General features: G+C 37.7%; 1 protein-coding gene across 15 annotated transcripts in view; it reads right to left on the bottom strand.

The window, feature by feature from the left end:
- Positions 1–27,977, bottom strand: part of EYA4 (EYA transcriptional coactivator and phosphatase 4) — a 314,955-nt gene that overhangs the window by 113,030 nt on the left and 173,948 nt on the right. For all 15 annotated transcript variants that reach the window (XM_063666612.1, XM_063666614.1, XM_054492945.2 and 12 more), the window contains exon 4: positions 3,836–3,960. In XM_063666612.1, the coding sequence (XP_063522682.1) occupies positions 3,836–3,960 (125 nt within the window). The remainder of the gene's footprint in view (positions 1–3,835; positions 3,961–27,977) is intronic.

Raw genomic sequence — 27,977 nt, 5'->3', positions numbered from 1 at the left:
GGCAGGAGAATCACTTGAACCTGGGAGGTGGAAGCTGCAGTGGGCCGAGATGGTGCCACTGCACTCCAGCCTGGTAGACAGAGTGAGACTCCGTCTTAAATAAATAAATAAATAATCTTTTTGAACATCTCAAGTTATTGGAATGATCTTGAAAAACTATTAAATTAGTTCTTTTCTTTTGCCTTTTATTTTAATTTTGTGAAGTGATACAATTCCAACAATAAAAACCAAGAATTAAAAATAAAATAGTTTATTCTTAATAGAAGAGATCATGCAACAAATGCTTAGTCTGTGTCACCAACACCCACCATAAAAAGTCATTGAAATTTGGCCCGGCACCGTGGCTCATGCCTGTAATCCCAGCACTTCGGGAGGCTGAGGCGGGCGGATCACGAGGTCAGGAGATCGAGACCATCCTGGCTAACACGGTGAAACCCCATCTCTACTAAAAATACAAAAAATTAGCTGGGCATGGTGGCGGGTGGCTGTAGTCCCAGCTACTTGGGAGGCTGAGGCAGGAGAATGGCGTGAACCCGGGAGGCGGAGCTTGCAGTGAGCCGAGATCGCGCCACTGCACTCCAGCCTGGGGGACCAAGCGAGACTCCATTTCAAAAATTCATTAAAAGTTTCATATAATATGCTACCAGGACTACATTATTAATAAAGTTTATCTAACATTTTGTTACCAAAAGTTTGCTTTCTTTAGCCCAGTTTACACATTTCTAAATGCAAATAAATTTATCTGACCAAATGGAGAGTCTGTTAACACAATGCATATTTTCATTTTCCTTAAAAAGCTGTTGCCTATTATTGCATTACTAAAGGAAGATATACTGATATTTATTGCTAAGCAATTTATGTACATTATCTAAGACAAAAGTCTTGCCAAGAAGTATTATTATCATCCTTTTATAGAAAGGAATTGAAGCTCAGAGAGCTTAAGTAACTTGTTCAAGGTGACACAGCCAGTAAGTGTAGTGCTAAGATCCAGATCCACGGTGGCCCTGACGACACAACTCCTTGTTCTTCTCCCATGGACTCACGAGTTTTAACACTGACATTAAGAACCAGGAAAGCTTGATGCTTACCACTTAGAGAAATGTTTCCGGTTGAGATCAGAGGTAAATTACTATTTATTGCACATATTCACTATTATAATGTTGCTTGTGTTAAACACTGTTTGAGAACAGACCACAGCCAGTAAGCTAAGAACATTTTTTTACATACTAAATGTTTAAAATGTTGTCAAAATTACAATATTTCATGACACATGAAAATTATATGAAATTTAAATTTTAGGGCCCACAAAGTTTTATTGGACCATAGCCATGCTTATTCATTTACATATTTTCTATGTTGCTTTTGCACTATGATGGCAGAGCTGAGCAGCTGAAACACAGACATGTGGCCTACAAAGCCAAAAATACTTACTATCTGGCCCTTTAGAGAAAAAGACCCTGCTATAGAATTAAGAGTATCTAAAGTCTAGCAACATAATTTTAAGTACCAAAAGTATATTTAAGTATAAAATTGAAAAACATTAAAACTAAAACTACACAAATACAAATAATGAGCATATTGAAGTACTTTTTCTTCACTGATCATATATTCTAATTTCATCAGAGATAGAGCAAGGTCCAGGCAAACTGGGCCTTTTCTAACTGCTTGTTTGTGATGCACATTTCCAATAGGCATGAGCTCCTTTTTGATTCTACAACTGGGTGGTGCCACAAAAATGTGATGGCTTTGTTCTAATTGATTTTTTTTAGCATATTAGAATTTGATTTAGGAGAAAGTTTGTTTATATGTGTGTATGTATGAATGTAGTTAATATCCATAGTTCAAAAAAATTTTAAAGCCAATATTAATTTCTAGTTTTAAATGTATAGCTTTCATCACTGATAATTTTTAAGGTGAGGGGATATTGATTATTAATGTTACCTTATATACTTTGGAATATTTCTCAAAGTCTGTAGAGTAGCAAATATCTTTCCTTAATTGAGAATTTAATTTAAATTATGAAAGTCTATGGGTTTACGAAGGTGATTAAGTTTACATGCATGGCCAATCTGCTTCAATTGCTGTTTGACATGGCAGTTGTTGGGCAAAATTAATCATGTAATAAACTGATAAATAGTTAGAAAACCAATATATGCATCATTTAGGTGAAATTATGAAAAATTTAAGAAAAGAATACTACTGACCTAAAAAAATCTAAGAATACAAATTGATAAGAAATCATAACCAACTGCTGTCAATAAACAACTAAAAGGCATGTTCATTTTTCCTTTTTAAGTATTGAACACAGAAAAGAGATGCAAACATAGACATAGCAACAGACAGCAATCCAGAGGGGCAAATCCACACACCCAAATACATGCAGTGTACCAGCATCTCTCATACTTGTTGCAGAAGAGGGGGTGTTGCAACTCAGCAACCAGTCTGCTGTGTTTAAAACAGTCATGTTGTCCCCTGAGAACAGGAACAGTATAAAAGTTCATTGTCTGAATGCCTGCTGAGTGGATATGAATAATCTTCAATGCTTGCATTGGTTTCTGACCTTTTAGCCAAAATTATAACTGCACTGTATGACTTCAACATTTTAGTTTATCAGGAGGTCTGTTTTAGTTCAGTCAAATATATATACATGATGATTAGTGAACTTCACCAGTCTGTTTCTAGAGTGCTTGAGTTTTTAAATTTTATTATTTGTACCCAATTTAAGGTTTAAATGTACCTTACTCTAGTTTTCATCACTAAATATTCCATACATTTGCAATTGCATAATTAATTAGCTGAAATTATAGATGCATATTTAGAGACACATAAACATCATAAACAAGGAAAATGTTAATCTACAAGGGAATTGGTGTGAAACATTATTAAATAGATAAGTTGCAATGCACACAACCTTACAAAGAAAATTTTAGATTGCATCGTTATTCTAAAATAAATGGGAAGAGGTGTATCAATTTCACAGATATTTATCTAAAATTTAAAAGAAAATATGATGTGGCAAATGCTAATATCTAAATTAAATGTCATATAATTCTAAATTTATTGGCTAGTTGGATCTACAAAATTTCAAATTGTGAATAATTTAAAATACAGTCTATATATGTGTGTACATAATCTCTCTATAAATACACATTCTGATATAAAAATTGGACCATATTTTCTGACAAGTTGAATACATTTTATAAAAATAATAAAGTAGAATATCTGAAGTAATAGCTATTATTGTTGTCATATGTTGTGGCATAATTATGGGCTAACAGAATGAGAAATTATCTGAAAAAAATGCGATTCCTTTTTAAATAAATGTTAGGTGTTATTCTCTTTGAAAAGAAAATGCAGCAGATATGAGTATTTTTGTATTTCCAAAACCATGTGTTTTTTTAAAAAAGCACTTTTAAGAAAAAACATTTTTAAGAAAAATGTTGAGGTAACCTTTCTTTATAATTCAAAATAAAACCAAAAAGTAGTAAGCGTGTACACACGCACATACAGACATTTTTGCTAATACCAGGGTGGAAATCCTTTGACCTCAATTTCTAAAGTTCGTGGAATATTTACAAGAGCAAATACAAAAAGAAAGCCTTGCTCAAGGCCCTTGAAATGTTGCTCAATGCTATCTATTCTCTGTGAATGTTCCCAGCTATACAGGAGGAGCAAAAATCATCAAAACAATCAACATTAATTATATATACCTTGGATATAATGCTGATTTGTGTTATTGATAATAAGAAATTTATTTATTAGCAGATCCCTAATAAGTAAAATTAAAGCAAACATTGAAATATGATTCTAGGTATCTTCAGGGTAGTACACTTACCTCCTGTCCCATTTGTAGTAACTGATGTGCTGCTGAGATTAGATTTTTCCAGTTTGGAGCTACCTGGAGTATCACCACCTCCAACAAGAGTATGAGGACTTGCTAGGTCCTGCATTTCCATAGACCTGGTAGAGCAGTAAGCAGCAGAGAAAAGTTGAAATTGCAGCAGTTATTTTTTAATAGATTACAAATATTATTCTATTGACCACATGATCTCACAGTAATAGTTAAAACCAGTATCTAAGACTTAGTCAACCAGATGAACATGCCAGTTCATTATAAACAAATGCATAAATAAATAAGGAAAGCTTCCCTAGTAAGTTAAGCCTCATAACCTGTTTGTAATAACATAACATGTTATTATAACATATTATAACATAATATGGAAAACATATGTTATTACTAACATAAAAATAAACATATTATGTTATTACTAACATATAAAAATAACAAAAAATAATCCTATGACTGTTCCATATAATACTGTAAATAAAAATGCAGATTCTGTCATCTTGGCAATTTAAGCTGATATGCATACCCACCCTCCTAAACTGATCACCTTAGCTACACACTAGAGAGCTGAAAATGTTTAATTATCCACATTTAGCATCCCCTGCCACCAATAATGAAGAAATCAGTAGCTAGAAATAAAGTGTGAACTCAAAATCAAGCAGAAGCTTCCAGCTGACCTTGTTGACCCAGAGAGCCGAAAAATGAGCCCAAGTCCTGACAGCTGGTTTTGTAACACTTTTAGTATACATTCAGGAATAGGACTTTGACTTATGTTTGCTCCAGAGATTATGTGACAACTGGGATAAAATAAACTTGGGATTCTTGAAGGGCTGACCATCTTTTGAAGAGGAAACCAGAGGCCGGGTGCGGTGGCTCACGCCTGTAATCCCAGCACTTTGGGAGGCCAAGGCGGGTGGATCACGAAGTCAGGAGATCGAGACCATCGTGGCCAACACGGTGAAACTCCGTCTCTACTAAAAATACAAAAAAAATCAGCCGGGCTTGGTGGCGGGCGCCTGTAGTCCCACCTACTCCAGAGGCTGAGGCAGGAGAATGGTGTGAACCCGGGATGCGGAGTTTGCAGTGAGCAGAGATCGCGCTACTGCACTCCAGCCTGAGCGACAGAGCGAGACTGTCTCAAAAGAAAAAAAAAAAAAAAAAAAAAAGAAAAAGAAAAGGAAACTAGGAAAAAGAACTGTGCAGTAGCCCAAAGAAGCTACACATGCTTTCATGAAAGAAAGAAACATAAAGATAAATAAAAGTTGAGAGAATTTCTCACCAACAACCTGAACTATAACAAATACTAAAGGAAGACCTTCAGCTCAAAGAAAAGATACCAGAGGAAAACTCAGATCTACAGGAAAGAATTAAGAATAACATAAATGTAAATATCTAGGTAAATATAAGATTATCTTTTATTTTTCTCTTAATTCATGAAAGACAGCCTATTGAAGCAAAAATAATTGCATTGTATACAGGGACTCATATAATATGTGACAACAACAGCAAACAGTGGGGTGAAATTATATTTTTCAAGGTTCTTTCATTTGGCATGAGGTGTTATATTAAACTTGGATAAGAGGTTAAGTTTAGGGTACATGGAGTAATCCCTAGCATTAAATGTTAAGAAAAATACCATCAGGTATAACAAAAAGCCAACAGAATGATTAAAATAGCATTTTAAAGAATTCGATTAACCCCAAGAAGCCAAAAAAGGGAAGGAAACAAAGAATATATATGAAAAATGGAAAACACAAAGCAAGATGGCATACTCGCACTCAAACACATTGATGATTACACTAAATATCAATGGACTAAACACTCCAGTGAAAAGCCGACTATGGTCAGGTTAGATTATACAACCAAGACCTAACTACGGAGGATCTACGAGAGAAGCACTTTAAATATCAGCATATTGTGCTACTATATATAGTACACTGCCCAGACATCCTGAAGAACTCATTCCCATAGCTGCTGAGAGTGTTACCAACTGGCAGCTTTCAACTGAGTTCCTTTCCAAAACTTGCCCTCAACTAAAGGAGGTCACTGTGCCCAAGAGCACACTCTTTCTGAGGGCAGCCCTCATCTACTGACTGGTCAATGGAGGGGTAAAATGACTATTCCCTCTTACCCTAAGGATCACCATAGTCTAGGGCCTCTCATAAGACTAGCTGAGACCTTTGCTGCAACTCTACTACAGATCAATATCTCTTAATCCAGCCCTGCTTCCTTCATGCCCCTCAAAAGGAACTAATACTGAGAGCACAATCCAAATAAACTCCTGCAGGAAACATCTCAGCAACTTCATCCTGGGAACCTGAAAAGTGATATGGCCCAAATAGGTGGAGGGTCAAAGAATGGAAAATGACATACCATGCAGATAATTAACATAAAAAAGATGATCAAGCTAATATTATATCACACAAAATAGGCCTCAAGATGAAGACTATTAGCAAATATAAAGAAAGGAATTGGAAAATGATGAAAAACAATAAATTATTCAAGAAGACGTAACATGTGCCTACAAGCAGAGATACAGAATACATGAAGCAAAAACTGACAGAATTAAAGAAAGAAACAGATAAGTCTATGATCATAGTTGGAGCTTTTATGACACACTTTTCACAGTAACCAACAGAAGAAAAGTAGACGAAAATAAATTTTAAAAAGTATATACATAAGATTTGGAAAGCGTTATCACCAATGTGACCTAATTGACAGTTCCAGGACACTAATACCCAATAATTATAAAATGCACACTATTTTCAAGTGCACATGGAATATCTGTCAAAAGGACAGACCTGGGCTACAGCTGGGCTATAAAGTAAATATTGATAGATTTTAAAGTTGAAATTTTACAGGATATGGTATCTTACCACAATGAATTAATTTAGAAAGCAATGGTAATAAGATATATAAAAAATCTCCAACATTTGAAAATTAAACACTACACTTCTAAATAATTTGTGAACCAAAGGAAAGAAAACACAAGTAAATATAATAAATATTTAGAACAAAATGATAATGAAAAGATATCAAATCAAACTGTGGTATGCAAATAAAGTAGTGATTAATGAGAAGTTTATATCTTTAAATGGCTATATTAGAAAAGAAGAAGTATTTAAAATCTGTGACCTAAGTTTCTACTTTAAGAAACTAGAGGAAGAAAAGGAAATTAAAAGGTAAGTAGAAAGAAACAATAAAGAGTAGAAATAATTGAAACAAAATCTGTGAACAATAGAGAAAATGTACAAATCCAAAACATGATCATGAGAGATACTAATGATTTTAAAAGGGTAATAAGGAAGTATTATAAACTATATTATGCCAATTAATTCAAAGACACACAAAATCAGTGAGTTTCCTGAAAGACACATTTATAAAACTTGATCCAATTAAAATAGAAAATCTAAATAGTCCTGCATTGATTAAAAAACTGAATTTATAATTAAATATTTATCAAAAAAACCTCCAGGGCCATATGGTTCAATCAATAAATACTAGCAAACTTTTTTTGCTACTGTTATTTAAAAAAAAAAATTTTTTTTAATAATGATTTTTTTTTACAAATTCTTTCAGAAAAAATAGAAGGAAACACTTTTCATTCCATGGTAGGAGACCAGAATTACCCTGACCCCAAAACCAGAAAGGAACAATTTTAAGAAAAGAAAATATGGATATATATTTCTTATAAACATAGAAGAGAAAATATTTAACATATTTAATTTAAAATACTGATTTGAGAATTTAAAATATTCTCAAATCAAACCCAGCAATAGAAAAAAATCATGACCAAGTGCGCTTTATGCCAGCAATGTAAAGCTGATTTCACATGTGGAAATCAATGTAATTCAACATATTAACATATTATTATTTCCATGAGTGCAAAAAAAATTTGACAATATTCATCATCCATTCATGATACAAATTCTTGGCAAACTAAGAAAAGAAGTATTTTTCCTCTGTCTGATAAAAGCACTCTTGAAAAATCTATAGCTTATATCATATTCAATGATGAAATACTGAATTATTTCGGTAGCAAGCCAAAGACATCTGCTTTTCCTACTTCACCACAATATTCTACTAGCAATCTTAGCCAGTACCAGACAAAAATAAAGAAATAAAATAAGCAAAGTTTAGAAAGAAAAAACTTTAATTCACAAATGATTTAATTGTTTATAAAGAAAATTCTGGGAAATTCATACCCCAAACCCCCAAACTACTAGAACTAATGAGTGAATTTACCAAAGTTACACGTATAAGGACCTTTCCAGTACTAAATAAAAATATTAACTAAAAAAAAAACTAAAAAATTATAACTTCAGTCAATGCCTCTCCAGTTCAAATGTTGAAATATAAAAGCAGTGATTTTTCAGAGGGATGGAAGTTGGGCTAATCACAGTCTAGCTCCAGTTAAACTCAACTCTAGGAAGAGTCTCAGTGAACAGATCCTCACCTTAACTGCCAGAGGAAAGAACTACCACTTTTGGGGGCAATAAAACACAAAAGAAATACTATGCTTCAATCTCTATTGATTTATTGTATATAATGTTCAGAATATTATAAATATTTTGTGACCTCACAAAAAGCAGAAAAATACGACTCCTAGTGGACAGAAAACACAGTAAGTAAAAGCAGACCTGTTTATGACCCAAGTGTTGAAACTAGCAGATAAGGATTTTAAAACTAATGTGAATATATTAAATAACTTATAGGAAAAGATACACACAAAAGGTATATGAATATCTATATGCCATATATAGGTATTAATATATACATATCTGCCATATATACATCTGTCATATATAGATCAATACATATATGTATATAACATATATATAAACATATATGTATTGTTAGATATGAGTTCTAAATTTCTTTTTAAAGAATCAATATGTCAGTATGTTCAATTCTTTGCCTTCTACTTTTAAACTTAACTTCCTCATAAAGCAACCCTTTTTGATTACCTGCCCCACCCTGACGCATTTCAATCACCTGCTCTACCCTGACTCATTCTAATTACCTGCTCCACCCTGGCTCATTCTGATTACCAGCTCCATCCCAACTCATTCCGATTACCTGCTACCTGCTCCGCCCTGACTTATTCTCCACCCTGCATAACCATTTTTTTTCCACCAGACCACTCACCCTGTCACTCTCTTTAAATTAGCCAATCGCAATTAGTTTAGCCATCTAACCCTAGCCAATAGGGGAAAGACACGGCAGCAGGGGCTACGTGCCTCAGGGATAAGAACCCCTTTCCCTCTGTTGTCCAGGTGTGCACTCACCATTGCTCCATCTGTAAGGGCGCACCCTTCTATAGAAGTACGTTGCCTTGCTGAGAATTAAAAAGAAAATTTTATATTCGAGTGCCATTTCTTTTGCAGCACTGAAACTTTATTTATAACACTATGTATCTCTATATTGCATAGGGAGAAGAAATGGAAACTTTTAAAAAAGAACTAAATAAAATTTCTAGAATGAAAATAACAATATATTACATAAGTATTATTTGAGTGGACTTAACAGCATATTGGACATTGCAAAAGAAAGGACCAGGATATCTGAAGCCGGGCCAATGCAAATTATCCAAACTGAAGCACAGAGGAAAAAAGTGGGAGTGGAAACTTAATTGAATATAAGTAACCTGTGTAATATTATCAAAAAAACAGGAGAAAGAGAATGATCCAGAATAATATTGGGATAAGCAATGGTCAAAATTTTCCCAAATCTGATGAAAAACATCAACCCCAGAGCCTTACAGCGCCACGAACATCAAATAGGAAAAAGAAAAGCCACAGCTAAACACATCAGTCAAATTCTGAAAATAACAGAATGCTTTATTAAAGCCAATCATAAGAAATGCATAGAGGGGAACAAAAATAAAGTTATATCTGATTTCCGAGAAATCCAAACTTAGCTCTTATTATATGTCTTCTCTTTACAAATATAATCAGTACTATCCTGTCCCAATGCCTTACCCAGACATTCACAACTCTCCATTCAGCTTTATCTTCAAGTAATCACCTAGTATACAGTTTCTTGTATCAAAAATGATTATTTTACTATTGTCACAATTTCCCCTTCACAATTTTAGCTTGCACAGCATCTTTCTTGTCTGATAGCTCCTGAAAACCATCTTAATCAATGTTTAAATACCTCAGAAATGCTACTTTCTCCATGAAGCTTTTTCTGGTCCTCAAAACCAGAAGTGACCTGGTTATACTGTCATATTTTTGTTATATTATTTTTACCTTCCTCTGCAGCACTTTTCACACTCTGTCTTAACTTACTGTCATTTGTGTACACGTTCTTCTAGAAAACAAATGAAAAAAAAGAAGCTGCCGCAGGATGTCTGTGATAATAAGATTATTTTTCATTTATCTTTGTTAACTCCTGAAGTGCCCTTCCTATTAAAGATGCAAATAAACAGCTGTCAAACTCAGTAGCTTCCAAACTACTAGATTGTTAATTGAATAAAAAAAGTAAGCACCTCAAATATGTGTGTATATATTTATTTAGGTGTCATTTATATGTGCTAATGAATTATGTACATTTTTATATAGGCACATGATAGAATATATTCAAAAGCATAGAAAGGCAGTAATAAGAATGAAATAACATTTTATAAAGAGTTTTTCAAATTACTTGACTATAATTCCTGTCTACGATAGAGTAACTGGGACCTAATATTGCCACTATAAAACTAAAACTGAGGAAACAACATTGGAAACAATTGTTTAGATGGCACAGGGCTTGGTCCTTGAGAGAAGAAAGAAAATAAGTGAGGTTAGCCCTTGTGCAGTAAAAAGTGTATCGTCCAAACCCTGCACATTCAAAAGAAAGGTTTGTCCCTTGACCAATTCCTGGGAGATAATCTTTAAGCCCTTGGAATATCTTAACTTATTAGAGTACCTGTGTTTAGCTGGAGCCTTGGGCCACACCAGACACTCTATGCTAACAATGATGCTAACAATGTGATTCCTGGCGGGGGCTTTGGGCCACGCAGAATCACTCTGACTTCTGAAGGGGCTAAAAACAGTAAAGAAGGTCAGCCACATGGGTGGTCAGACATGTTTATGTAACTGACCTCCAATAATAGTGACCCCTGGGCACTAAGGCTTGGATAAGCATCCACCATTGGCAACACTCTGCATGTACTGTCACACATTGTTGCAGGGACAAATAAGTGCTATTTGTACAACTCTGGACAGAAGACAACTGGAAATAAACTCTTGGTTTCTCCTGAACTCTGCCCCATATGCCTTTTTCCTTTGCTGATTTTAATTTGTATTATTTCATTCCAGTGAATCACTGCTATATCCTTATTGCCTGCAAAGCTGCCTGAAAAAGTAGTTTCTCAAGAAAAGCAGTTTCTCAAGAAACATTTCAGTAATAAATGAATGAGTGAAATGGTGTGTAAGCCATAACCATCTTAGAAACAGCTGTGAAATCAAGCATGTGAGTGTGACAAGGTGAATTTAAGTGTGAAAAACTGGGATAAATGAGTTTAAATGGCAGTCAGGAATCAGAAGATTTGCCAATCATGGAACAAACAGAAGAAAAAGAGATGTGAAATCCAAGAACAAAGATGAGTTCAAAAACAGTACCAAGTAGTATCTGTAGCACACCCCTGATAATTACAGTAAATGCTAAATGCTTGTAATGTCATTATCTTCTACTAGACTCGCCCAACCCAAAGACTTTTTTTTTTTTTTGAGACGGAGTCTCACTCTGTCACCCAGGCTGGAGTGCAGAGGCGCCATCTTGGCTCACTGCAAGCTCCGCCTCCTGGGTTCACACCATTCTCCTGCCTCAGCCTCCCGAGTAGCTGGGACTACAGGTGGCTGCCACCACGCCCGGCTAATTTTTTGTATTTTTAGTAGAGATGGGATTTCACTGTGTTAGCCAGGATGATCTCGATCTCCTGACCTCATGATATGCCCGCCTCGGCCTCCCAAAGTGCTGGGATTACAGGTGTGAGCCACCGTGCCCGGCCAAGACTTTTAATTTAAATGATCAAACAAATTAATGGTTGCTTATTACATGTAAAGCACTGTCACAGGTGTTAGGATTGCTGAGTGAAGAAAACATGGCCCTACCCTCAAGGAGTTTACCCTCTAAATGACAAAGCAGCGTCCTGTGAATAGAAAATTAAAGTACAGTAAGCGTCCATAAAGTGGAACAGATAGAAATTAATGTAAACTTAAAGATTCTAGAAAATGTCATCAGAAATTCTTAGCTGGGTTTTGATGAATTCGAATAAGGGATCCTGGGGGAGGTATCTCCTTAATGATATCACTGAAGCCACAAAGAAGTGTAGGGGCTCATAGCCAATCTGGACCACATACAAGATGAGTAAAGAAGGAACATTGGTCAGGAATAAAAGGATGGAGCACACACCATAGAAAGGAGCAGAGAAGAAACAGAAAATGTTACCCCTGAAAAACAAAAACCTCAAAATAAAAATAGCCTTGGCATTTTACATTCCAATCCACAGGAAACCGAAATGCAATTATCTAGATATTTACAATTTAGTTACTTATGCTTGAATTCATTTAGGTAGGTCAATGTTTCTTACAACTAAAAGTCTTCAGAGAACAGAGATACACTATTGCTACCAAGAATATGGCAAAAATATTCCTGTATTTCCTTTTATATGTTTTGTGATTAATTTAATTGTGACACTTCAGATTCTTTTTAATTCCAATTTATACAGAATGTAAAATCTATAAATTTTACCTTAGGTTTAAGCAACAGAAAATGATTAATGGGTATCAGTGTTTACTGTGTATATATTGTATGTGATATGGTTTAGGCTTTGTGTCCCCACCCAAATCTCATCTTGAATTGTAATCCCTGTAATCCTTATAATCCCCACATGTCAAGGGAGAGACAAGGTGGAGGTGTCAATCAAGTCATGGGGGTGGTCTCCCCCATGCTATTCTCAAGATAGTGAGTGAGTTCTCACAAGATCTGATGGTGTCGTAAGTGTTTGGTAGTTCCTCCTGCGTTCATTCTCCTCCCTGTTACCTTGGGAAGAAGGTGCCTTGCTTCACGGTCACCTTTTGCCATAATTATAAGTTTCCTGAAGCCTCCCCAGCCATGCGGAACTGTAAGTCAATTAAGCCTCTTTCCTCTATAAATTACCCAGTCTTGGGCAGTTCTTTACAGCAGTGTGAAAATGGACTAATACAGTACGACACATTCTGTGTTTGGTTTTTCATATATATATTATCACCTTTAATCTTTAAAATAACATATTAATACACATATTATTTTCCACATTTTATAGATGAAGAAATTGAGGCTCAGAGAGGATACACAGCAGTCCCAAGGTCACACAGATAGAAAGTAGCAGCACCAGAACTTGAACTCATGTTTATCTGATGCCAGAACTCAGACTGTTTCTATCAATTTAAGTGACTTTATTTCATTCACACCGTGAAATCACAATCAGGAATGCATATCCCTGAAATAAAACATTTTGAATAGTTTTCAGGTTACTAAAGTCAATATAAGGATCTGCTCTGCCAAATTTACACTGCCCATAATATTTAAAGGTAGTCATTCTTTCTTTCCAGGATGTTTATTTCAACCCCTTGTTAGTGGTCCTTATGTCATGAGGCCATTTGAATATTAGCATCTTTCTAGACAATATAAAAAATGAACTTAGTCATAAACACAAAATCTTAAAAAAGGAAAAGAAAGAAAAATGTAAAGACACACAACTAGTTTCTGGGGATTTTTTTTCCCGCAATTTTTCTGTAGCATAGATGGAATTTCTTTCTAATAATTTGAAATATCCTCTTCAAACCCAAGAAAGGGGAAGCCTTAAAACTGTGCACTTTAGAGTCTACTCGAACTCAGAAGTCATGATTCATTCTGTACAGATCCTGGTAATGAGTCATGGTCCTGCTTATTTATAAGTTGACTCCATCAGTTGTTCACAACCCAAGAAATGCAAAAGCAGTCTTGATATTCAAAGACTCCCACTCATGCCAGCTTTTTCTCTTTGCATAAAGTGGACATGGGTCTATTTCCCACATTCTCAAGAGTCCACCAAAATAGCAAATTTGCATTTGACCATCAGAATGATTTTAAGGGCAAGACTTGCTCATAATTTTTTTTCCTATGTGACATAAGCCTCAATTCTCCTTACCTGAAAAGTAAGAATAACAACAACAGCTTCTATTCACATAATTAGACTGTAAGGCACCATCAGGGTAGGATCGTTTTCTAATTTGTTCATGAATTTTTTTTCCCTATTCCTAGAATAGTGGAGTATATTTAGTGGATGCTAATGAATAAAAGGAATAGAAAAAAATGTAGATAAAGTCATTTGGTTATGTGGAGTCAAATGTAGTCTAGTTCAGCAAACATTGCTTCTTGGGATTGTTCTTAGAATACAAAGAATCTTCAAAGATTCCCACAGGCTAGGCAGGAGAGCAAGGGGCTAGGTAAGGGGAGATGGAATTAGTTCTCTGATGCAAATGCATGTGGAAATTTCTTTTTTTTTCTTTCCTCAAGACGGAGTCTTGCTCTGTCGCCCAGAGCTGGAGTGCAACGGCACGATCTTGGCTCACTGCAACCTCCGCCTTCCGAGTTCAAGCAATTCTCCTGCCTCAGCTTCCTGAGTAGCTGGGATTACAGGCACACACCACCATGCCTGGCTAATTTTTGTATTTTTAGTAGAGACGGGGTTTCACCATGTTGGCCAGGCTGGTCTCGAACTCCTGACCTCCTGATCCACCTGCCTCAGCCTCCCAAAGTGCTGGGATTACAGGTGTGAGCCACCGTGCCCAGCCTGGAAGTTTCAATATTTATATGTGCAGTGTTAGATCTCCCAAATGAGTGAAGGGTGTGTGTGTGTGTGCACATTTGTGTCTGTGTGTGTGTACACGCGTGCATGTGTACTTTACAGTCAAAGAGGAAAAAGATATTGTGGAATAAAAAAAGTAATAAAGCATCCTGATCAATTTAGATCTTATGAAAATTAGTAGGGCATGCCACTGCTGTGTATCAGTTCCCACTTTCTGGAAAAAGTATGGGCATTTAAAAACATCAGGTAACAATGCCAGGTCATGTTAAACCGACATATTTCAGATTAGGATCCAAAAACCACTTGTCACAGCTTGTAACCCTGAGCCAGTTACTCTGCTGGCAGGCGGGCTGGGAGATGTGGCTCCTCTCCGCTGCACAGTGTCTATATCACTGATCAGGTGGACAGATAGTCCCAGAAGGAGGCCCTCACCAACCCATTTCCCCAGACACAGTCAGAACTGGGGTCAGCTGCGGAGATGGGAACCGCAGGAGGAAGGAGACCCTTAACAAGGACCAGGAAAGTGGTGTATGCATAAAGAAAGGAAGCTGTTCTTGAAATGTGCCAGTGACCTCATCCCTGTCCCTGAGGCCAGCATGAGTGCTTGCAGTGCAAGTGACCCATCTGCCAGGGTGACCTCAGGCCTCGGAGTAACAGCAAATAAAGCCATGAACACACTGTTCTCTGGACACTTTTACAATTTTTCCTTTCCAGGGCCTACAGCTCTAGACTTGAGACCTGCAACTCTTCCCCTTTGTTCACTATGACTCTAACAAATTTAAAACATGTCAGTTCTCTCCACCCCCAAGAAATGTGAATAAATGTTTCCGAAAACCAGAAGCATTTCCCTAAATTTTTGTTTTTAAAAGTCCCCCTTAATCGGAAAACAAAGAAATAAACAAAAATCCAATGGATTTTCCAAGCATTATTTGAATGGCACAGGATTCAGTTTCTGTCAGATCAGTTCAAACCATCATTAATGAAGCAGAAAATTATTTTCCTCTAGCAAGTAGTGGAGTAAAGCCATAAGACCACAATCACAACATTTAATGCCATCAATTATACTAAGAAACATATCACTGTTTTTTTCTAAGAAAAGACTCTACCAGTAAAGATCAAACTGTTCACAGGACAAACAAATCTAGGTTTCCCAATACTAGAATGTCGTACTAACAAGAGGAAAGCATTGGTATAATGTATAAAAAAAAGGTGGTAACCTATTAAAATGATCAGATTTCCAGTTCTGAAGGGACATTAAATGTCCTCAAATGCAAAATGCAGTATTGTGCTTAAGGCTATGAGAGCAGTGTTAAGAGTCTCTACTGTCAACTAAAACCTGAATTTTAAACTCTGCCTCATTTACCAGTCATGGGACCTTAGTCTCAATATTGGAGATAATAATATCCTCTGGAAGGCTAATGTGTGAATTAAATAAGATCACACAAAAAAAGTATCCAAAGGTTGGCCTATAGCGTGTCCTTCACAAATTTTATTACTACAATCACTTCTACAACACAGACAATAAAACAGCCTGTTTTGTCTATTTGAAAACTTGTAGTGTCAAGAAAATCATTTTCTTAAGAGGCAGCCCTTTCATTTTCAGATAACTTATACTATTAGAAAGTTTTCTATCCAGGGCTTCCCTGAAACTTTGGTCCAAGAAAATTCATTTATTGTCATGGGTCAAGTCTAAACCTTCTTTCATATAACAGTCTTTCACACATCAATGACCTGTCTTGCCCAAGATCTTTTTCTCTCTCAGGGAGGGCATCTCCAATTCCCTCAGTCCACTCAGTCCATCTCAAACTCTTTTACCTTCCTAGCATTCTCTTCCATAAGATCTCCAGGATTCTTCTTTAACAGTGGTCCCCATAGTCATACAGTTGTAGTCCAAAATATGGCAAGGCTATTACAACTCTCACTTGTCAGTGTAGACTGAAGAGTACATTAGCTTTGTCCTCAGACACTGTGCAGTCCTAATTCATGCCTAAACCCAGCCAGTGCAATTACCAAGTCTTTGTTCCATGTGACGCTTGAGAGCCCTGGGTCCTCCCAGTCACCCACTACACATGCAGTTGGCATTTGGGACCCGGGTGAACAGCTTTTCATGTGTTTCTCCTAAATGCCATCTTGTTGGACTTGAGTCCATTGTTTCAGCCTGTCTGTTAGATTCTGATTCTGCTGTTCAATGTCCTCTTTCCCAGTGAAGTTCCTATCTCACCTACAAACTTTCTTAGCATGCCCTCAATGCCCTCACAATAAACATGTTGGCCAGCCACAGTGGCTCATGCCTGTAATCCCAGCATTTTGGGAGGCCAAGGTGGGCGGATCACAAGGTCAAGAGATGGAGACCATCCTGGCCAACATGGTGAAACCCCGTCTCTACTAAAAATACAAAAATTAGCTGGGCGCGGTGGCGCATGCCTGTAGTCATATTGAAAAGCACAATGCCAAGGACAGGTCTTAAAGATGGTACTAGAGGTATACCTCCACATTTATATCAGTTCATCAGGAATAGTTATTGAGCCAATTTCTGTCTTTTTCTCATAAATATCTGAGCCTCTGGCATGCGCTTTGCAGAATTCTGTGTTCTAAGTGTAATGCATGTCTTTGCTCTTCCTTTCTGGTACTGCTGTCACAAAAGACTATGAGGTTATTCTGGCATGTCTTTTGCCTACAGAACTTACATTGGCTTCTCATTATCACTGCCTCCTCATTATTTAAATTTAATCATTTGAGAATTTCATTTTAGAACCAGCAATTCACAAGAAGTTCAGTGGTTCACTGATCTATAGTTTATTATGCTATACAAAAATACAATTGAAGAGAATGATTTTTTTAAGCAAATTTCATGATAAAATCTACATAAGGAATGTGCTTTTATTAGATAACAATATGGATTAGGAATCAGGAACATGAATTTAAGTCTGTGATCCACCACCTAGAAAAAGTTAATGGGTGTGTGTAGATGGGTTTTCAAATATCTTCTTGGGTTTACAGGGCTAACTAATAACTAAATAACACTGAGACTCTTCCATAGACAGGCATTCTGTAGTCCTTTCCTTTCTCTGCCAAGACATTCTGTATCTTTATGAGGTTACTCAACCCATTCAGTTTGAGAGCAAGGAAGTTAGCACCTGCCACGAGCGATCAGAATGTGAAATGTGATGAGAGGGCCCTGTGATAAGTCCCTGACCTTAGCAAACAAAAATAAAACCTTAAAAAAAAAAAAAAAAGACGAAGATGCAGTAATATACAAATCAGAGTATATTTATCTATCCCTGAATAGGAGCCATTAAAGTTCCACTCCATAGCAAGCAATGGTTGAAGTTGTGTACGATTCATGGAACAGCAGTGTCAGGAGATGTCAGGGAACTCCCTCACTGCCCCAGCTTTTGATACTATAACATGATAGTCTCCTTTAAAAAAAAAAAAAAAAAGTCAACCAGCCGTCTTAGTGATAGGAATTTGGGCCCATTTCTCATCTGGTGTAATACTTCACAAAGCTGATCCAAACACAATGCAGCGCCCCTGAAATCAGCAGGAGCTCAGCCCTGTGTTTAGTGCCAAAGAGCAAGATGAGAAATGGGGCTGGCATAAATATTCAATTGGGAAGTTATGGCCAATCTCCTTGTGCCGTGTGTTTAGTGCAACTCAAAACTGCTCCACCTGGTCCCTGCTGGCTCCCTCATGTCTACCGGGGCTGGCAGCTGGGAGGCAGGCTGAGCCTTGAAGATCTTTTAATTTGCTGTAGCACCAGGAGAGCAGGCAGGAGGGATGACAATGCATATGCTGGGATTCAATTACAGAGCTGTGTTTTTCCCAGGTGGGAGGCACCACTGACTGAAGAGAATTCAATGCTTCCGTTTGTTAAGGTCCCTAAGGAAATGACTGGTGGTTTGCAAATGCTGGGGGCGGGGGTGGAATAATGCACCACGGTCTGCCCTCATGAGAAAGATATTGGCAAAAAAAAAAAAAAATCAAGAAAATGGAGTATTTTATTGGGCTCACGTGTTATCTTTACTTTTCACTTATTTTCCAAAATGAAATCATTCTGTAACTTCTGCCCTATGACTCTCACTGCCAAAAAAGTTTTTAAATATTGCATAAAATTAGATGTGTTCCAACCATGAACATTTAAGGGGAACACACAATGTGATAAATTTAAAGCACTCCCAACAGTTCCTAAAAGCTTGACAAAAATACCTGCGATATAATTCTTTCTCTACAACAGAATGTTATAATAACATTAATTTTAAGGAGACTGATCTCAATAATCTGTGGTAATTTGTTCCTGCTGAGGAGGGACGGTGCACTTCATATTTTACCGGCTTCAAAACAAAGTTCATCAAATACAAGAGTAAGATTGCACGAGGAGTGATTAGTCAACTACCATCAACTGAATGATTTCTATATGAATAGTTACTTTGCTAATTACAAACCATTATCATCTATTTATTATAGTAGATCTGACACTGCTATTATTTGGACAAACTCCCTGAATAGGTAGCTTTACTTTATTATATATATCAAGGAAACAAAAAGTTTGAACTTTATCTGAACAAAAAGTTTGAACAAAAAGTTGTTTGAACTTTATCTCCCCAAGCCACACTTGCCCTAGAACAGCCTATCCTCCCCAAGGCAGTTAGAGTAATAATCAGCTCAATGCAATCAGTCCTCTGTTCTAAACCCTCTAATGCCTTCTCATGTCTCTTAGAGTAGTTCCCAAATTCCTCCCACAGTCTCTAAGGCCTTGCTTCCTTATATGGCACACTGATGCCCCATTTCTTGACCTCATCTCCTAGGTGATTCCCCTCACTCACAGAGCCCCAATTCCCTACATCCCATCTCCCCAATCTAACCTGCTATTTGTCAAACACACCCAATGTGTTTCCAGGTTAGGACCTCTGCACTTGATTTCCCCTTTCCCAGGAACACAGTTCTTCCAGCCATCCTCCATGTCCTGTGTCTCAGCTCAAACATCCCCTATTCAGAGATTCCCTTCCTGCTCTCCTCATACAAAATGAAAATATTTGTACTAATTGCCTACTATCCCATTATCTCATTTTATTCTTCTTCAAGGCAATTATCTCCCTGACATATTGTATATTAATTTATTTAATTGGCTCTCCCTCTAGAATGTATATTCTATGAGAGCAAGAAGCCTAGCACAATGCCTGTCACATAGTAAGTGCTCAATGAACACTTGTTGAATGTATGAATAAATTTTCCAGTAACTTCAATTAACCTACCTAGTTAGACTTAGTTACCCAGGTTTTGCTGCACTACTCAATATTACTAGTTTTTTTTTTTTTTGTGGCATAGTTTTGTTGTTTTTTAGAATCAATTCTCTGACAAATAAAAAATATGGTATAAGAAATTTCTCCAATATAAAGAATTTTATAATCTGATTGATGGATAATCTCTAATATTTTTCATCCTTAAATATGAAAAGTAGAATAACTTAATAATTATTTAATGAGTTTCTACCATGCATTAGGCACTATGCTTTCTATACATTTGTAAAAAACACAGTTCTACCTGAAGTTTAAAAATTTCTTGCATTCTCCATAAAACATGGATTTTAGCCTAAGACCAAACAATGAGGTAGAAAGTAAAATTAGTTTATTTTCTGTTTCCCCCAAATGTATTGAAGCCTTGATGGAGTATAACATTTAAAATATCTCCTAAACACACACACCTAAAATACAAACAATATTCTCTTCTTTAAAATATTTCTGCAAAGGACATGATTCCATTATTTTTTGGCTGCGTAGTATTCCATGGTATATATGTACCAGCTGGAGGTAATTATCCTAAGTGAATTACTGCAGGAACAGAAAACCAAATACCGTGTGTTCTCACTTACAAGTGGGAACTAAACATTGAGTACTCATGGACATAAAGATGGGAACAATAGACACTAGGGACTAATCGAGGTGGGAAGGAGGGAGCGGGCAAGGGTTGAAAACTAACTGTTGGGTGCTGTGTTCACAATCTGGGTGATGGGATCATTCATACCCTAAACCTCAGCATCACACAATCTACTCATATAACAAACCTGCACATGTAACTTGTGATTCTAAAAGTTGAAATTATAAATTAAATAAAATAAAACTGAAGAAAAATATTTCTGAAATCCACCAACTCCATAGGATAGAAAACAGCTTTCTTTTTTTCCCTTTCAACGGATGAGAAGTCAAAGAGACTTGACAAGTTGACTAAGTTCATACAACTGGTCACTCAAAGCCCCCTCATCAGAGCCCAGTTAGAAATCACTGACTAACTTTGAAACATTTAATTGATGATCATGAAAACAAAACAAAAAAGAAACCCCTGATTCTCATTATTTCCCCCTCTAGCTATTATCTTTATCGTTCCTTTCAAAACTCAGAATCTTGAAACTAGACTCAATTCCTCATAACTACTTTTCCCCTCACAGTCACCCTCTATCCACTTTAATTAGAATCCATGGTGTGTCTCTGGGGTCACATTCTAATTACTGCTCTCATGGGTATTTTTCCACCTCTTCTTAATTCTTCCCTTGACCCCTGTTTGGTATATGACAATGTTAATAACTTCTCTTCAACCTTTCTCCCTCCTAAGCTTACTAATGCTTCTGTAGTGCTCCTTGTTGTCTGGCTATGCATTAACTGTCTCACTTCCTTTTACCTAACAGAATCTTAATTTTTATTCAGGTATTCACCTCTCACCAGCAAAGGCTGGTGCCTCAAAAGAAGCTAAATCTGGACAGGTACAGTGGCTCACACCTATAATCCCAGCACTTTGGGAGGCTGAGGCAGGTGGATCACGAGGTCAGGAGTTAGAGACCAGCCTGACTGACATGGTGAAACCCCGTCTCTACTAAAAATACAAAAATTAGTCGGGTGTGGTGGTACACACCTGTAATCCCAGCTACTCGGGAGGCTGTGGTAGGAGAATCGCTTGAACCTGGGAGGTAGAGGTTGCAGTGAGCCAAGATCACGCCACAGCACTCCAGCCCGGGCAACAGAGCAAGACTCCATTTCACACACACCAAAAAAAAAAAAAAAAAAAGAAGCTAAATCTACCCTCAGCCCCAGAAGATGGAGGCCTAATTCTTAATCTAAATTAATAATTGTTTTGGGAAACATTAGTTTACCAAATTTGTGCCAATGGGACAGAAGGAGCACTTTGCTGGAGACTTGGGGGTAAGTTCCTCTTCATTCTTCTAGGAGAGGTTCCTAATCAAACTGCCTCTTCTGCTGAATATAAAGGAGGGAGCATGTAGTCTGACTTGTATTACCAGTCATTCTATCCCCAGAGGAGAAACAGATGTAGGACAAATTCACAGCCATGGATGGCAGAGCAAAAGGAGACAAAGGAAACTGGTTTCTTGATGAAGTTATTGAGCTCCTGGATCAACCACTCTTGAGGCCAGTCTACCTCTGGAATTCCAGTTATGAGAGCAGATAAATTACAGTATTGTTTAAAAGTGGGTGCGTCAGGTTCTCTATTACTTGTAGTTGAAACCATCTTAAGTGATACAACTACTCTTTCCTGGTTTCTTGACGTCACATCTGGCCATGATGTGCTGTCTTTGAGTGTCATTCTTGTCCTCTTAACATTCTGCTGTCCTTATCTGCAGCCTCAGCCCTTATTTCATCTCAACGAGGTAAGCACCCTTCTGGGGAAATTCCACATGGATTTATGTTTTCAACAACTATGTTTTGTTGATTAATTCCAAATTCATCCCTCCTCAGCCCTCATATCTCTCTGAGCACCAGAACTTACCTATAATTCTATACTGGTTATCTCCACAGGGATTTTCCATAGACTCTTCTAACTTCATATGTCCACAACCAACCCCATCATCATTCCTTTCATACTTTCTCATACTCTTATCTCTAACTATATTATTAAATTGGTCTCTCAAATCAGGACACTGGAGTGTGTCTTCAAACCCTCAATTTTTACACAGTTCACCAAGTACAATCAGCACTACTAGCAGAATAGATTCCAAAGTGTTCACTCCTTTCCTCTAATCACTCTTAAATTTTGTCATCATAATTGTTCATCTAAATTTTTCCAGCAGGCTATACTTAGAATCTTAGTTGTTCACTCAGCCCTAGGTATATACCAAGTAGTAGGTGTTTTATAACTGAACCTTGATGAATGAACAAAGAACTTCCTGGTTTTACTATCTTCTGTCTTCTCTCTATATCATTCTCTAGACAATTACCATAATTTTTTTCTCAAATTCAACTGGAACTATGTCACTGCCCTTCTGAAGTCCCCCTCCCCTAAAAAAAAAAAACAGTTCTCCAATGGCTTCCATTCAACTATTTAACACATATCTACTGCGTGTCAAATTTTGAGCTAAGGACTTCAATAGAGTGAGCTTTAATTTTTTCCTTTTAACAATCACGGAGTTTAGGAAAGACTTGCAAAATGGCCTTACCCCTGTCAAAATATAGATATCATCACACTAATCTGTATCCAAGAACCTGAATCTACTTTTTTACTTTGAGTAGAATGTTCTCATGTCATTTCATGCTCCATTTATCCACATCTGTAATAGAACTATGTTGAGTTAATTTCAATTTATACTAATGCATAAAAATTCCAGAAAACGTGATTGACACTATCTTGTACAGAAATCATGACGTTCAGAAGTGGTTCTAAAATTCAGAACTTTAATGCTACATTTTAGATAAGTGAATATGGTTTTGTGATTCCACTCAAGAAACTGCCTCTAAAGTATCACATACTTTAAAATTCAGAGATTCAAATTTGTTCATACTTTCTTCAAAGTGCTTTTCTTCCAAGGAAATGAGGATCATTTGAACCAGCACCACATAACTGTTAATTTCATACTTTCATTCACTTATTTAAGAAATATTGTGTGTCTCAGCCCTTGGCTTTCCTTTACAGACAATACAGACAAAAATTCTCTGCCTTTGTGGAGCATATATTCTAGTGTAGGGTAGGGGAGAAAATATGCATTCTGATATATATAGAGAAAATATATACATTGTAACTGCTATTCGCTTTGAATAGCAAATTGCTATAGTTCAGAAATTCCAAGGAGATGTGATATAAATAGATAGATATAGATATAGATATACATAGAAAGGAGATATGATGCAGGTGCCAACTTTAGCAAGGCATAAATAGTCAGTAGAATTCAGACAGATGGGAAGAGAGGACAAGGGTATTCAGGCAAAAGGATAAATGTGAGCACTGGAACACAAGCTGGAAGAAACAGAGCTTGCTATGGGCAAGTGGGAAGAATGGGTTAGCTGAAATGGAGACTGTGTTATACAATAGAAAAAAGTTTGATTATTAGAGTAGCTAGAGCTTTTGAAAGCCAGGCAGTGGAATCTAATGAGGAAATAACATAATTAAAGCAGTCTTTGCAAGATTAGTTTAGTTAATCTGTGTTACTATAGTTTAGAAAAGAGGGATAATTTACTGACATAGGTTAGGAAGCTGATGCAACAACTCAGGAAGAAAGTTAAATGGTTTTTGACTGAGGTGGTGGTGACAAGTGAAAACCAGTAAAATACAAGAGGCATATGTTGGCTGGGATATTACAACTTGATGATCAGATTATTTCAGTCACATGTTCATTTATTCATATTTATTGAGCACCATAATTTGAGTTACTCATATTTATTGAGCACCCAAAATATTTGCCGAGTACCTATTAGGTAACTGCTCTTGTACTCGTTACTAGATTCAAAGGTAAAAAGCCACTTGCTGTGGTCACAGTCTAGCACGGAAGATCTGGCAACAGTGTAAGGGCAGTGTTGTAGACGCTTGGCATAGATGAGGAGTGGTTAACTTTACTGAGTTTTCTGTAAATGTACATGTATACAGGAGATAAAAGAAGGCTCAAATCTGAGTTCTGAGTTTTCTCCTGGTCAAAGCTGGCGAAACATTCCAGAAGATGGATGGACAGGTTTATTCAAAGGCATGGAGATGGGAAACGGCATAGTGTGTTCACGTTCCTGCAAGCAGTTAAATATTTCTGCATGATAGAGGTCAGGGAGAAGGCGTGAAAAGCATAGAGCATCTTCAATGCTATCCCACGAAGTTTGAATTTTAGCCTACAGGCAATGAGGAGCAAATGGAGAGGTAGAAGCAACAAAGCAGCATGGCCAAAATCACACTTCAGAAAAGTGTGTGATGACCATGTGGAGGCTGAATTAGAGAGTGGAAAACCAGTCAAGGAGGCAAGATAGATGACTAAGTGCTGAGCTAAGAGATGGTTAGAGCTAAACTAAAGCAGTCATAGTGGCAACAAAGTGGGGGCATTTAGGAAGCAGAATAACCAGAACTTGGAAACTAATCAAATGTGAACAGAGGGACACTACAAAAATAATTCAGGTTTTGAACTCAGTAGTTAGGAAAAGATTTGAACAAAACAGGAAGAAAGTGGAGAGACTGTTTTCAGTGAAAGATGAGTGATTTAATTTAGGATGCCTTGAACTGAAAGAAGGGAGACTTCCAAGTAAGTGCTGATGGCGAGGTTGGGGGGGTGTCATGACCTTTGGGTAAAAGATGGATATTATTATATTATTGATTTCCATTCAGTTCAACTGCTCTGTGCACTTTAATTTCTTAGGTCTGCTTGCTTTGTTTTCCTAATTAGATTGCAGATTTTGCCAAAACATGTCTAAGTTCCTTTAACACCTACTTACTGAATACTTATGCATGTCCTGTCCCAGGCACTGATTACAATAATAACAGGGATTATTTCCTGTTTAACATTTTGCATATGACAAAATTTACAGGCGCATATATATATTCTTCTGTGAAAGATTAAGTGGTCAATTAAACAGCTGGAAATAACACAAATGCCCATTAATAGGTGAGTGGATAGATAAACTGTAGTACCACCATCCAAAGAAATACTGCTCAGCAATAAAATGAATGACCCATTGATACACACTTGCAACACAGAAGGCTCTGAAAGCAACTATCAAGGAAGATCCATGGTTGCCAAGAGATTGGAGGGAGGAAAGTGGTAGTGATGGCAGTAGCTGATGCCATCACACCAGCTGTAGCAGGGAGGCACTGCTGGGGATGCACACTCCATGGAGTGGGTGGGAGCCCCGCCCCTTCTGGGGAGCTCCCTGGATGCCGCTGCAGCCACCCAAACTGCGGCTGTGGATCCAAGCCTCCTTGTGCTCTTGGGGGGTGCCAAGAACAGGCAGGATCTGCCCTCCTGGGTGCAGCTGCAGCCGCCTGACCCACAGCTGCAGACCTGGGCCTCCCACTCCATGGAGAACGCAGGAGCTGGGGACAAGTAGGAGTCCTGCCCCTTCCAAGTTGGCAGGGTGGGAGCTTCTGGGTGCAGCTGTGCCTGCCCTCCCAGGTGCAGGATCTGGGTCGTCTCTGCCACTTGCACCCTCGGGGCCCCCAGGAAGGACCCCCATCCTTATAGGCTGGGGGGTGTTTGCTCCCGTTACCTGGCCTCTCTCTGCTCCTGGCACCTGCTCCAAGATCAGAGCAGGGGTTGGGGCCGAGACCGGGGCCATGAATGGCAGTGGGAAGCAGACTGATTCTTGAGCAGAAGGAGGAGGGTCCTCAGTGAGGCCCCACCTTCAGGCCAGGGAGGGCCTGAAGGCTGGGGGCTGGGATGCCAGTCCTGCGGACCAGAATGGGCAGTCTTGGTGCCTCTTCTGGGCCGCCAATGGCCGCCCATGGACCATTTGGCAGGCACTTCCTCCCTCTTCCCCTCTGAGGTCTGTAAAAGCCCTGGGCTCAGCCAGAGCAGGGCATAGGACAGCCAGAGGATGGCCGAAGGGGGCAGAGAGACAACAGGACGACCAGCAGAAAGAGGAGCTACCCACTCTGCTGAGAGCTGCAGACATCTGGACAACCAGTTGCAGAGAGAGGCTACTCTCTCCAGAGCCTCCTCTTTGCTGAGAACTGAACACTCCACAGATGACACAGCTACAGAGAGGAGCTACCAATTGTGGGTCTCCTCTGAGCTGTTGTGACACTAAATAAAGCTCATCTTTATCTTGTTCACCCTTCACTTGTCTGTGTACCTCATTCTTCCTGGATGCAGGACAAGAACCTGGGTAAAGGCACCATGGTCACAGAGGTTTCTGGCTAGAAAACTGACACCCCAAAGATCCCGTAACAATAAGTAGAGAGGAATAAATTATTAAGGGGCAGGAGCAAACTTTTGGGGTTGATGAATAAGTTAATTATCTTGATTGTGGTGATGGCTTCATTGGCACATACATATGTCAAATTGAGGTACGTTTATGTGGCGGCTTATGGTTGCTTGCTTGTGTTTTTAATGATTTTAATGATATTATAAAACTATACTACCTTTGTAATAAAATTTATTTTAAAAATTGTAAAAGTTATAAAAATGCACTGGACAAGTATTCACTACTCTCCTAATAATCAGTGAATGAATTATAACTTTAAACAACAATGAAACGTTGTATCAAACCTATCAGGCTGGCAAACATTACAAAATCAAATAAAGGTCAAACGTTAACTAGAGTGCGGTAAAATGCGTAATTCTCTCACTGCTGTTGGGAATGTAAATTGGTACAACCAATTTGGAAAGAAATATTACATTATCTAGTAAAGTTGAAAATGTGTTTACACGACTACTAACTGTAACACTGGTTTTTAATTTTCCATTAATAGGTGCCATTTTAAAGTACTAGCATATATTTTTGTGTATTTTGCATAAACACTGATATCTGAAACTATAACATCTTAGTCCACCCCTCCTAGATTTTTCCCTGTTCCCTCTCTCCTTCCCCTTTCCTTACTCTTTCTCCTCCCTGACCCTCCTGCAAACCCTCCAGTCATTTTACCACTCATGAAAACCCCTCGTGTCTTAGCATTTCCCTTTGTGTTCCCCATCGCCCCACATCTAGCCACTCACCCTCCAAAAAAAAGGCTGAGTAGAGATGAGAAGTGCCATCTGAAAACACATCTCTCCTTTGGGATGGGAAGTAGTCAGAGAGTGGGCAAGGTGGGTAGAGAGAGAAAACAAAACTGTTGCCAGAGATACAGAAAGAGCTTCACTCAAAGCTGCATAAACTCAGCAGGAAGACAGGAAGCCCTTACAGGGCCAGCCAAGTCAGAAGGGGCAATTCCAAGGGTATTCTGGGTTGAGGGAACTAAAGACTAAGGAGGCAGCAAAGCCAATAGCGGGCAGAGGGATATTCTACCAATTGTATTTATTAATTTTTATTGAAATCTTTGAAATATTTTAATAAAATGTTATTATTGAATGCACACATTCTAATACTTTAATTTACTGTTATTAAAACTTGTACTACACAA

Source organism: Pongo pygmaeus, chromosome 5 (genome assembly GCF_028885625.2).
Source record: "Pongo pygmaeus isolate AG05252 chromosome 5, NHGRI_mPonPyg2-v2.0_pri, whole genome shotgun sequence".
In the NCBI taxonomy this organism is placed as follows: Eukaryota; Metazoa; Chordata; class Mammalia; order Primates; family Hominidae; genus Pongo; species Pongo pygmaeus.
The sequence above is the reverse complement of the archived record's forward strand: the minus strand, read 5'-3'. Positions and strand labels throughout refer to the sequence as shown.